General features: G+C 39.2%; 1 protein-coding gene across 2 annotated transcripts in view; it reads left to right on the top strand.

Moving 5' to 3' along the window:
* Window positions 1-13,748, top strand: part of LOC131050822 (serine/threonine-protein kinase STY46) — a 171,378-nt gene that overhangs the window by 32,472 nt on the left and 125,158 nt on the right. For both annotated transcript variants that reach the window (XM_057985109.2, XM_057985110.2), the window contains one exon: window positions 10,321-10,393. In XM_057985109.2, coding sequence (XP_057841092.1) covers window positions 10,321-10,393 — 73 coding nt within the window. The remainder of the gene's footprint in view (window positions 1-10,320; window positions 10,394-13,748) is intronic.

The following is a 13,748-nucleotide window of genomic DNA, read 5'->3' as shown; positions in this document are numbered from 1 at the left end:
TCTACGGATTCCTTCGGAATAGAAGGAGGAACAAAAGTCTGATCTTCCTCTCTGAATGGATGAATCAAACATCATGCATACTCACATACGACTTTGTTTTCACTCTTTAACTTCCTATTTTTCTCTTCCACTTTCTTCATTCGCTCCTTCAATGCTAAGGAAGACTCATCAAATTCTTCTATCACTTGTGCCTTGGTGGCACGCCCCAGGTCACCTGCTATAACATCATACTCATTCGGAGTAATCTTATTTCTATTTTTGTCAACCTTAGGAACAACTATATGCAAAGTCTTGGATCCTGATTCATCTTTCATAACTTTAGAGAATTTCTTCGCTATCTTCTTTTTCGCTGGCTTGCTTATCCTGTTAAAAAATTCTTCAATCTCAAGTGGAGGATCCATCTCTTCTTTTGGCTCTTTCCTCATTCTTTCCTTCGGCCAATCTGGAGTGATTGTCTGCTGATCCTGTACCTGTGTAACTTCCTCGAAAGGACCTAAGTCTCCCATTGTTGTTTCCTTGAAACAATCCTGAACCTGCTGTTCTATATCCAGAGGAAGTTCTTGTCTTTCATTCCTCTGCTAAATAGACCTTCGGGAAGCACTGATACTGGGAATATCCCGCGCCTATGAAATGTCATGATCTTGTCTCTGTGGCTGATTTCCTGCTACTTCTCTTGTGAACATAGCAACTTCATGCACGCTTAAGGAGCTAACAGGCGATTGTGTTTCCTCCAACCTTGGCCTTTTCTGTTATGGCTCCTTTCTCTGAACTTCCTTCTCTTTCCTTGCCTATGAATTTCTAGGATCACTTTTCTCCTTTCCACACTCTATCCTTTCTTGTGGAATTGTTTCTTCTCCGGCCTAGGCTCCTGATGAGCCTTCAGTTGCCTCATTATGGGATTCCAAGTCTCCCATCAAATTATAAGTCAAGCGGATATTCTTTGCCTTCAACTTAGTGATGTGACGCTCAACCCAGTGCCTTGTGAATTTCATAACTGGCCTGCTTAAAATATCCAAATCATCAATTTCTGGTTCTAACCAGTTAGGTGCTTGAATTAGCTTATCCTTTTCCTTTTCATATTTTGGCTGAACGCTATTCACATATTCTTCTATTTGGTCCGACACTTGGATGAGTTCACAAATTCTTATTAACTTTAGAGGCAACTTGGAAAACATCCTTTTCTTGATTTCATAGTCATCCTTGGCGTTAGCCCAATAATCCTCCAGTTGCATTATGTGTCTGTGCCTCACGCTAGCTACCATCCTTATCTTATCATATGGATCGAAATCTGACCTTGTGGTGTGAGGTGCAAGGTGGTAGAATATTAATTCATCCGTTGACTTCTCTGCTGCTACCAATGATGGGCACATTTCATCATAATCTCTAATGACAATTGGAAATTCAAGCCCAATCTTCTTCTTCTGAATCTTGTCATAGGTAGTCAACTGTCTAGTTACTTCCAACAACACCATCTTATTTGTTGGATATCTTGGGAGTCTGTAAGGTTGGGTAGAGAATCCTTGGACTTTGATATAAGTGAATTTGGGAAACTAAATGAACCAGGCCCCATACTTCTTTACCAACTTCCTCGCTTCTTGTGACAACCTTGTGTGAACACCTCCCTGTAAAGATCTGGCAATATACATGGTGAAAGTGTCATTAGCTTCCTTGTAAGAAGTAGGGTCGTACAAGTGTTGTTGTGGATAACACTCATGGACTTTCAACTGTCTTGAACTGCATCCCATGGGTCCTTTGCCTGGTAATTCATTGAACTTGCCCATTCTAGCCAACATGTAGACAATATACGAGCTCATGTAGAAGGATCGGGACAGCTTCGAATTTCTCAACCGCTTGTTCAAGTTGTTGCTAATTATTCTCGCCTAGTCGACAACCTTTATGCCATCCATTACTTCCCCAATGAATTAAAACATCCAAGATTCAAAGATGTAAGCCTGTGGACATCCCATGACTCGATTCATCATTAGCACAAGATTGCCATATTCTTGCTTGAAATCCATGTTGGTGAGCTGCTTGGGCATCTTTGAAATGTGATACTTCGGCTTCTGCATCCATGTTCTATTGATAATTCAGAGCATCTCTCAAAGCCATAATCATAAATCAAAGTCTCTCTTTCCTTGGTCTTATACATCATGGATTGGAATGCGGGGATTCCAAAAGCCTTACCAATTGATTCAGCGGTGAGATTTGCCAAGGGCTTGCCATCAGGTGCCAAAATCACTCTTCTTTCAGCGTCATAATGGTTTGCACATTTCATGATTAGCTCCGGGCATTGGACAGCAGGAGGGAAGCTGACAACTATGACAATTCCACCGTTGACTATTTTATTGGTAGTGGCTGATGGAGGGTGTTCGTCCTGACCAAATACTCTTTCTGAATTCTCTCAACCTTAAAGTTCCCAAGTTGGTATCGCTGACTTCTCTCCATTTTGAAATAATCTTTGTCTTCGGGAGGAATCCTCTTTGTCGTTTTTGATCTGTGCTTGCCTGGAAGTATTTGCCACCTTGTTGGATTTTGCCATTTCCGCAAAATAAAATAATTAACTTTAAATTCCTGACTAGAGAATTCTGGAAATTTGCCAAGGGAAGATTTCCACATTGCTACTTCCTGTAATGGTGGGAAAATGGTGAATGATAGATCAAGAAGGAAACTACCATTTCCCTCAAAGAGAGATGAGAGCTTTGCTATCGATTACCATTCAAGCACTTTTCACCATGGTACATTAGAAAGTGGAGAGGATAATTCACTAGATTCAATTTCTCCACACAAAGATGGTAGATTGAATTCTGAATGAATTAGGAATGCTAAGTTGATCCCCTCTTCCTTGTTTGAAATGGAAAGGAATTGATTGAATTATGTAGTGCAAAAGTGACAAAGAACTAATTATAACTTGAGATCAAAATATGGGATGAAGCTGTGCACCTGGATCTGGTAGTAAAATGTCGAGGCGAAGTCGCCTTGCGAATTTGAGGAAAAGTTGCCCGGATCGTGGTGGGAATGTACACAGTCCTCCAAAAATTCCGCGAAACGAAAAGGGTTTTTCTGCCTCTGCAAATGAAGCTCGAATCCAAAAGTACAACTGCACACCTGCAACCTACACACAAAAAAAGAGAGGAAATTGGGTTGGGATTGGGGGTTTGCCTTTAGGTCAAACCCCAGTTTTGGAATTAACCAAGTAATGAAAGAAAGTACTTGCAAGTAGATGTAAATGAAAGATTGAATTGTAAATCACCTCAAGGGAGGTTGTAGTAGCAATGTTGATAGAAATGCTTGTGTGGAATTGAATGTTGGAATCAATCTCCTCTTCAATGGTTGAATCCTTGACTTGAATGCAACACCTAGCCTTGAAGGGAGACTTGAGAATGCTCAATGTTGGAAAAGAATGCTTGAATGCTCTTGAATGCTTGATCGCTTGTGAATTTCCCACTCATCCAACTTATGCAAATGAGAGGACGAATGCCCCTTAAATACATGTTAGTGGATTTGATTTTCGTCACGGGTCGACATTGGGGGAGTTTCCCGCCCGATGCACAACCAATAATGCAACCCTAGGAAGTGTCTTGACCCAAAATAGGGCAGGGTCCTGGGAGGACAAGGGCACCACGCCCCTATCCAAGGGGGGACAGTGGTGCCACGCCCCTGTCCAAGGGGGGATAGTGGCGCCACGCCTCTGTCCTACCCCTTTCTCCAGGGTAGAGTGTGGACGGGGTGATGCAGAGGCCAAGAAAGAAGCTGTTTCCGCAAGCTGAGTAATCTCTGGTCTCTGATTAGGCTAGAGGATTCGAATTCGCATGCGTGAGGGGACCCTAATGTAGTTGAAAATTGCTAGGGTCGCAATTATATGACAGTACACTTCCAAACTTGGAATAAATATATAAACCTCGAAAAATGAGAACTTCTAGATAAAAATCACGCCCTAGCTTGTTCTTCACTTTGCACTTCAATTTCTCCAAAATGTGATGTGGAGAATGAATGCCAAAACCTTGTTTAAATAATAAACGCTCACCAAGCTGCTAAGTTGGGGATGAAATAATTTTAGCAATTGTATTCATTCATTCCAATCACACTTGATGTTTCCTTAATGAGAAGGAGACAACTCGCCATTTTGGTGGACTTGTTGATGTGTTTTTTATGCACATGCGAACACAGAATAAAATACCGAAGTATCTTATCCTCTCTTGAACAAAGTTCTCGACTGCTGAAGATCTCGCTGAAGGATTAGTCGGAGTAACTCCAAGGTTCCGTTATGTAGGATCTCTACGTGTGGATAAGCTCTCTATGGTATGATGTGATTTTGCTGGAATCACAAGGGGACTTACACTTGATGGCTTAAACGTCTGATTTGCTGGAATCACAGGTCCTATTAACTAACTAGAAGACAAACAAATGACAAAAGATGCAGGGTTCAGGAAGTCTACTCTACTACCTAGAATGCGAGAAGATGGATGAACGACTAGGTGGAGTCCTACTGGGCTGGGTCTCACCATCAAGTTGAACAATTCAACACCAACTCAGTTCGATCTTTTGGGGGGATGCTTCAAATATATTCAAATTGGACACCATCAGATACTGATCATCATTCAAGTTAATGCATGAACAATAGACATGTAACGACTTGAGATTAAGCTCATTTTATGCCAGTTGACCACTCAGGGCGCACTTACAATCAGTAAGAAGCTAGTGGTATGGATTAGACGGATTCCACATAGGTGCATTCAACGACTTCTTTCATTCAATTTAATTATCTATCATCTAAAATGAAGATTCAACAAGAGACCATGCATATTGCAACGAAACGACATATTTCACCATATCTTCAATGAAAAAGAAGTCTTTACAATTAAGGCAACAATGTCTTGTCTTCTCTTCCTAGTCTACTCTAATTGCTATTCTAACAATTGACTATTCACTATTTCTAAGTATTTACCTTCTAACTACTGACTAACTATTAGCCTTTACAAATGAGGAGCCAGGGCTTATATAGTGCCCTCAATACAATTCGATGGATCAGATCAACTTGAGATCAATGGCCGAGATTTTACAATGAAAACCGTAATTAGGGTTTGTTACAACAAACTCAATTCTGGCCAATGAAATAATTGCATTATTTGGACACGTGTCTTCTCTGGAATATTCGACCAATGGATAGCTGGGGTAGGTACATTGAAGTTTGTGTCATCTTTGATGAGTCAGGTACATTGAATTTGGACACGCTGAGGTGGACCAATCCGACTAGAGGAGTGATGACTGGGATGCCACCTTGTCTGACACTTGGTTGATGCTCAATTTGGTGATGCTGAGAAGCTAACTTTAATTAACTCTTCTGAAACTATCTGCTTCTCCAATGGACCCTTGCTTTGATCCTCTTTTGTCTTTGATGTGCAGGATGGGTGGTGTACCTTCCCTTAAAATGCTAGGCTGGAAAAGGTTGTCCCTGTCGATGCTGGGCTGGAGGAGGTCGTCCTTGATGATGTCTGCTCTTCTTTCTTCTGCAAAACAAATCAAGAGATGATTAAGGACACATAATAAATTCATTTCAACATAGCATTTCCTACCTTAAATCATCAACAAGAAGATATCAAAATGAAGTTTGCTTAAAATTCTTTCCAAGGACAGGGTCCATAAGAATTTCGCCCTGGACCCTTTGGAAGGCTCAGGAGCGAATTTTGCATTCTTGGCTCAAATTCTTCTCACCTTGGTATAGGCCTGACTTAGCACAAAATTTGGAGAAAAGGATGGTTTTAGTGTTTTCGCTCTGGACCCTTTGGAAGGGTCAGGAGCGAATTTCTTTCTTGTAGTTCACTTCTTCATCATTTCAACTTCAATCCACCTCACAAGGCAAGGAAATACTTCTCTTCTTTCATCCAACCTAAGTTTAACTTGATTTTGCAAGGCAAAATAGGTGATTGAAGGATTTTCGCTCTGGACCCTTTGGAAGGGTCAGGAGTGATTTTCCTCCTCTGGCCTAAAATCATCATTTCTGGAGAAAACCATCAACTCAATGGCAATCACAAGGGCATCTTTTACCTTGGTCTAGGCATAGCTTAGCATAAGTTTGAAAGGAATAGGTAGATTTTAGGATTTTCGCTCTGGACCTTTTGGAAGGGTCAGAAGCGATTTTCAAGTTTTCTAGCATGTTCCTCCATCATTTCATCTTGAATTCACCTCACAAGGCAAGGAAACACCTCTCTTCTCTCATCCTAACCAAGTTTGACTTGATTTTGCAAGGAGAAAAGGTGATTTTAAGATTTTCGCTTTGGACCCTTTGGAAGGGTCAGGAGCGAATTTCCTATTTTGAGCTTGTTTTGGCTACTCCATTACCTCAATCCAATATTCAAAGGCAAGAACACATCAAAGTCCACCTAACCATGCCATAAAACTCAAGAATTTGACCATCTCCAAGAAGAAAATATGAGTTTCCAAGAATTTTGCTCTGGACCCTTTGGAAGGGTCAGGAGCGAAAATCTTGTTTTGAGCTAAAATCATCATTCTTTCAACTTGAAACTTCATTGCAAGGTAAAATCTCATCTCCCTTTTCCCTAGGAACAAGGTTTTAAGCCTAAGAAAGGTCAAAAGGTATGCTTGTAAGGAATTTCGCTTTGGACCCTTTGGAAGGGTCAGGAGCGAAATTCACCTTCTTGGCTAGAATCCTTCATTTTTTCAAGGCTTTCAAACATTTCCAAAGTCCAAACATGTCCACACTTCCCTTCAAGATGCCTTGCAACTCAAAATTTGGTCAAACTAGGGAGGAGATGAGCCTTAGGAGGATTTTCGCTCTGGACCCTTTGGAAGGGTCAAGAGCGAAATTCACCATTTGGGCATGATTGTTCATTTTTTAAACTTCAATTTTCTCCTGGAGGCAAATATAGATCGTTTTCCATCAAAGGAACAAGGTTTCAAGCCAAAACAAGGGAGCAAAAAAGGTTTATGATGAATTTCGCTCTGGACCCTTTGGAAGGGTCAGGAGCGAAATTCACCTTTTGGCTAAAATCTTCATCTTTCAAAGTGTCCAACTCCCTCCCAAGGCAAGAACATACCAATTCATCCTACATCACACCAACACCTAGCCAAGACAAAGAAGGAAATAAGAGCTACAAGGATTTTTGCTCTGGACCCTTTGGAAGGGTCAAGAGCGAAAATCATGATTTGACCTTGATTCTTGCTTTTTTCAACTCTAATTTTCTTTGGGAGGCAAACATAGACTACTCTCCTTTCATCTCCATCTTGGTCTTTTGACTTTAGCAAAGGGGAAAATGAGTGTTTTCAAGAATTTCGCTCTGGACCGTTTGGAAGGGTCAGGAGCGAAATTTCTATTCTAGGCTCAATTCACCTTCAAACTGACTTGACTTTGTCTTAGACTCGATCCTAGATCCATTTCCTTCCATATCCTTGCAAACTTGCTCGACCACTCTTTGACTTAGGCGAGATCTTGAGTCTTTGGTGAATTTTCGCTCTGGACCCTTTGGAGCGAATTTTGGCATTTTAGCCTCTTCGTCAGGATTATTTTATGGAATATAACATTTAAGACTTATACTTTAAGTTATATTCCATATATACTTCCAGGATGTTTGAGAGTGGTTTCGGACCTCCAGGAGTTATATTGCAAAATCTAGTTTTTGGAGGATTCTTCAGTTTTCCAGACTTAGTCAAATTTCAGGATCAGGACATTCCAGACTTAGCCAAATTTCAGGATCAGGACATTCCAGACTTAGCCAAATTTCAGGGCATTTGAAGATCAGGATGACTTTCCAGACTTCATCACTCACCAACTCGACCTAGCTCAGACCTTCAAGAATGATACCCACTCACAAAGCAAGACACAATTAGCAACAAGAGCAAAACCAGGCCCTAAGGAAGACTCTCAAAGAAATCCTAACCTGGAGCACCTGCTGACTCCCCTAGCTCAAGCAAAGCCTACCATCCTATTGATCCCCTGGCGACACTCAAAATGCAAAGGCTAACAGACAAACCCTACAAGGCCTAGGAAATAAACCCTAGAAAGCAAAAAGCAGGGGTCCCCATTTGCAATGGGGCGATGTGTGAATACGTCACAACAGGACCCTGCTGTCATTCTTGAATTAAAAAATAGGAACTTCTATAATCTCTTAAGTTACACTTCATTAATGTGGAATATTCCATTTTGTATGTTGCCAACTCGTCTTGCACGGGATTCTTTCTATCTTGGGCGTATAAAGGATATCTTGGAGGATTTTTAATGCTTGGGCTTGGAGTTTTCTGACACTTAATCACTTTTTCCATTTTCCAAGAATTTTGGCTAGTCCAGAGTCCGGAGGAGGATAATTTCCAACACAACCATTTTTTTTCATTTTCTAGGAATTTTGCATGCATGGGTGCATTTGAGGCCTGATGGAGGAATTTAGTTTGGGAGGAAAAATCCTCCTCTTGGAATTTGTGCCCTCCACCTAGTCCTGGGCGCATTTGGCTGGCAGAGGAAGAATTTTGCTTGGAGGATGGATTCCTCCTTGACTAAGGAAATGCGCTCTTCCTCCTGCCTTGAGCGCTTTTGAGGGGTGGAGGAAGAATTTGGAGGAGTTGGAAAAATCCTCCACTGCTAATGATATGTGCCCTGGGCATGAGCCTGGGCGCCATTTTGACTTGGAGGAGGAATTTTTGAAATGTTGAAGAATCCTCCTGCTTTTTGGAAATGCACTCAAGGTGGATTTTCCATGCCTCGCCATTTTGGGAAGGATCTCTAAACTTAGAATTTTTTTTGATCATTTACCTGCTTTTCAACTTTTCTGGATTTAGAACTGGATATTTAGGAAGGTTCTGCTATCAGTGTCTTGCCAATTGACAGAGATAGACTTTCTAAAAATAGTAAGTTCTTTCAAACACCAAATTAGGGCAAACCGGGACATAGTGACACTTACTAAAAATAGTAAGTTTGTTTAAATGCAAAATTAGGCTGAACCGGGATGCAGTGAAACTTACTAAAAATAATAAGTCCTCAGAATTTGCTCAAATTTCACTAGTAGCTTCCTTGTAGGGTCCTCATTTCAATGCTTCGCTCAGATTTCACAAAATGCTAGGCTACTCACCTCATTTCTAAGTCTAAAAGATAAAAATCCTAAAATAGACAATACAAGCTTCCAGACTTGGCCAAATTTCTCGAAAACGCTTGTAGACTTTGCCAAAATTTGCCAAACACTTGGGAACTTGAGGAGAATCGAAGAAATTGCTGCCAAACTACCCAAAAGGCCACAACCAAAAGACTAAGTGGACAAAAATGTAGGGGGTCCCCATTTGGAATGGGGTGATGTTTGATCAGGTCACAACAAGTCTTACCCTGTATATGTGTCTCACAGTTTTCTCATTTTTGTTGGTGTGAATGGGGGAATTTCCTATTCATTTCCCCCCTTTGTAGTGTGAACAAGGTACATTATTTAACTAGTTCCTAGTTAGGACTTTTCCGCAGATGTTCACATGTCAAGTTTATGTAGTGAGTTATGAATCTTTCTAGAAGTCTCTTGTAGACACGTGATCTTATCCCCTAGTTGTCACATGACATAGGATTAAGACACTTGTTATCATCTTAGTTAGTACTATCTCTCAACCTTGTCCTTATAAACAAGGTCTCACATGTACATTTCATTGTATTGCATAGATTTCATATGCACATCATTGATCATGTTGATCTAATATATTTTGCATCCATTATTGCAAATTAATGCTCTTTCTTTTCTCTCTTGTAGAAGGTTATTTTACTTTTTGCAGGTGATTTTAGGAGCTTGAGTCTTTGGGTGACTAACAATATTATGTCAACTTCTCTAGAGTAGGCATGTGATTATTTACATCCAATTAAAAAATAAAAGTGCACAACTTAAAAAGGAAATGTTATAAAAAAATTTATTTAGGCCCCTTTATAACTTTTGAGATTACTACTAGAAATGACATTGTTACTTATGAGTGGTTGTTTCCAACCATTTTATGGGGCATCATATCTTCTTTACTGGCAATTACATGGCTTTGCATCCATACAAAAAGCTCGATAACATGTGGAGACATCGTGCATTGCCTTTGATAGTGTTGAAGCAATTGTTATTTTCCCTACTTGATGTGCAATCTTTATTACTGTAGACAAGATACGTGCTCACTGCCTATTTCAGATAATTTGTTCATGTGAAATCTGAGATCTGCATGTTGTGTGTTATTAGTTGGAATATTCCTAAGTAAATATACTCATTCTACACTAGTTTTTTAATAGCAGGAAGTATTTTTCAGTTTTGTTATAAATATTCATTCCTTCATGGTGATATCTAAATTTAGAAATTTCTTTTGTAGACAAATACCTGTGCAGATACCGATACATGAAATAACATTTTCAACAATTGACAAGCCAAAGCTGCTCAGTCAGGTATTGATTAATGTTATGTAATTTTTTAGAAATCATTTGTTGCATCATTTTCAAAGGTTTTTTCTTTATGGATTAGTTGTAATCAGCACTTTCAAAATATAAAAGGTAGAAATAGTCATATTATTCTAAATGTAATAACTCTAGAAAGGTAGAAATAGAGTTATATTATTCTAAATGTAATAACTCTACTTCTCTTATTTTTTAAGGGAAAAACAATGCTCTCTTCTTTTTACAGGCACATTACCAAAGCTTTTGAATGTGAGTTGTCTGAACTACTATTGACTTTCATGTTCCTTATTAGTTTTTGGCATGAGTGGATATGCAAGAACTGGTTAGCCCCCCAAGCTTGTTCATGAGATGGAAATAAAAGGGTAGAAATTTAAGCAATAGACAAAAATAAAATTCTTGTGGTTAGAAGATTTAAAAAAAAATACATGACTTGAAGCTGCCGATATATATTTGTCAAGAGGTAGTGGATCCATTTTAAATTGCAAACTGATGCCAAGCTCTGAGAGGAAAATAGGAAACTTAATGAGGTAAGTGCGGTTTTGTGAAGCAAAATAACTTTTAGTAGGAGGTAGATGCTGCAATCTTGAGGGTGAACTTTGAGGTCAAGTGGCCTGTGAAAAATTGGCTAAAAATAGATGATTCCTCATAGGGTGTGGGTACAAACTAAAATATATGCACACTAATCTCACATGTAATGTTATAGGGGCTGCAAGTGTTGTGAACTTGTAATTGGGGTACAAACTGTGATGCCAAAAAAGGAGAAAGTGCAAGTGGACAATGATAATATTTGTTGATATGAAGATAAAAATGAAAAATTAGAATGTGATGAATCACATGCATTTTAAATTTAACATGATGAAAAACTCCTCTTTCTAGTGTTCTTAGAATGTCTAAATATAAAAATTCTCATGAGAGGATGAAGATAAAAATGAAAAACAACACAATGAGTGTTTAAAAATTAATTCATATAAACTCACAATGTGAATGGGATAAAAACATTGAACCATGGGAATGTGTCCCCCCCAAAAATCCTTTGTTTCCGAGGCATGGGGACTTAGGGGGAATGCCCCCCGCTGCACTGAAACCTTGGCTAGGATGTTGCTGAGAAGGCAAGTATGGTGGGATGGAAAGACGTCCTGAGGACTCCTAAGAGTCCCTTGATTGTCTTGGGGATGCCTAGGAGTCTCCTGTTGCCCTTGGACCCTACAAGGAGTGCTAACCCTCGACCCACTTGGGGCTCTGCCTCCAGAATACTGCAAGGGGTATTGCCCCTTGACCTTGTTGGGGACTCTGCCCCTAGGCCTTTGCAAGGGGCGCAACCCTTAGATCCCCGCAAAGGGCACTTCCCTTTAACCCCAAACCTCCACCCACCATTGTTATTGTTCAATGTTAATGCAATTATTGCAATGTGTTTATTAGTTTAAACTTCACTTAGTATGCTAAAGTCTCATTTGCAATTCTTATACTTATTCTTGGTTTGCTCCGAAAGTTCAAAAACTTTGCTACCATTTTTTGTCATGCTTTTAATGTTTATTAGTTTAAACTTTACATAGTATGACAAAGTTTCATTTTCAATTCGTATACTTATTCATTACACATCTTTTTATTACTATTTTTTTAGGTACTATATGAATTTGTGCCACCCCTGACCGCCCCCTTGCTGCCGCCCCCCTGCCATCCCCCTACCATCCCCAAACTTAGGCCCTTGGTACCCTGGTCCTCAAAACCCATCCCCCTCCCCCCCCATTAGGAAACTCCATGGAACAATGATTAAAAATCAAGAAGAAAACAACCTAATCTTAAAAAGCTACTCTTTTTTCCACAAAATGTTTCATCCAAAATGTGGAAGGCGATGAGATAACCAACTCATCTAGCTTTATGTTTTAAACTGATGTACATAATCTAGAAGGATACTATGAGGAAAACCTTCTTAATAAAACTAAGGATGGAGGCTTGGATGTCAACATCTTGCTGGTGGAAATGGGTGGCTAACTAAGCTTACCCTGTGATTGCACATTTTTATATTGAGGATGGCATGCTAGTTTAGAGTGAATCCCTTGGATTTATTGCATGTTCGAAGATTACAAATTTGAGAGTACCCTTGGTGCAGGAGAATGGTGGCAAGTCTTGGCTCACTATTGAAGTTGATCATGTGGTCGAAATATAAAATTCAACAATATTTATACAAGGCAAATTGAAAAATTTCCCTTGCTACCTTAGGGGGCATCATTTCAGCTCAGAGGTGTATTTAAATGGTTCAATATTGTAGTGAATTCTCTATTGATATATTTTGATGATTGATTAGGCTTTCAATGCTGTTTGCATTGTGATGCAGATACTGTGCATTTATTATGTTTTGCTAATATAGTTGTATTTGATTGTGTGCTAACTGTTTGTTGGCTTTTGGGTAGTTATAGGAGTTAGTTGTGTTGGTTCTCCAACCTATATTCAACAATTCCTAAGAGGTTGCAAATTTGTATGCTTAAAATGGTTGAGAGGATGGGCCAATGAAGGAGAGAACTAAATTTCTTCTGCACTTTAGGCCCTGGAAAACTTAGGGGGTAGCCCAATTAGAGCACATTGGATTCTATATGAAATGCAATAGTACTGTCATAGTGTAATGCAAATAAATTGTTCATGCATACATGGCAAGGATTCTTGAAATACCACACAGTCATATACAATTCTTGTACCCTTAATGCACAGGCACGAACATGATAAAACATAAAAAGTAAAATGCACATAAAGTGATTTTTCTTCATTGTAATTCAGTGGGTTGGGAGGTTTAGTATAACTTGATCGGTGCCTACTTAGGGGAACATAGATTCACCATGTATAGCCATTGCTCCACTATTATTGCCTTGCAATAACTTGAACTTGCAAATGTCATTTAACTACACAGTTCTACTTCATAATCTCTCTTCAAATATTGTATATCCTACTTGTATTCTAAAAATATTTTTCACTCTCCTTGAAAGTGTACTAACCGAAACAAGTAGTCCTATGGCAAAAAGTATAGGCAAAGTTTTTTCAAGAACTAACAATACAAAAAATGAGACAAACATGCAATCAAAACCTCATTCATATAAAATAATCAGAAATAAGTATCATGACATAATGAACATACAATATTGAAACTTTAGTATTATTTCAAAGAGATGTGGTACATAATATAATGGCTTTTTTCCCTCACTTTCCAACTTTTTTTGATTGAGAAATTCATCCCTTCATAGAAAAAATTACGTACATAGTTCTACGTGGATGGGTGACACATGTCAGTAGATCAATTACTAGAAAATGGGCAACCTCTTGCACCGATTGCCAAGAAAAATCTTGTGAGATCCAT

The sequence above is a fragment of the Cryptomeria japonica genome, chromosome 11, assembly GCF_030272615.1.
Source record: "Cryptomeria japonica chromosome 11, Sugi_1.0, whole genome shotgun sequence".
In the NCBI taxonomy this organism is placed as follows: domain Eukaryota; kingdom Viridiplantae; phylum Streptophyta; class Pinopsida; order Cupressales; family Cupressaceae; genus Cryptomeria; species Cryptomeria japonica.
Note: the sequence above shows the minus strand (reverse complement) of the source record. Positions and strands in the feature narration are given on the sequence as shown.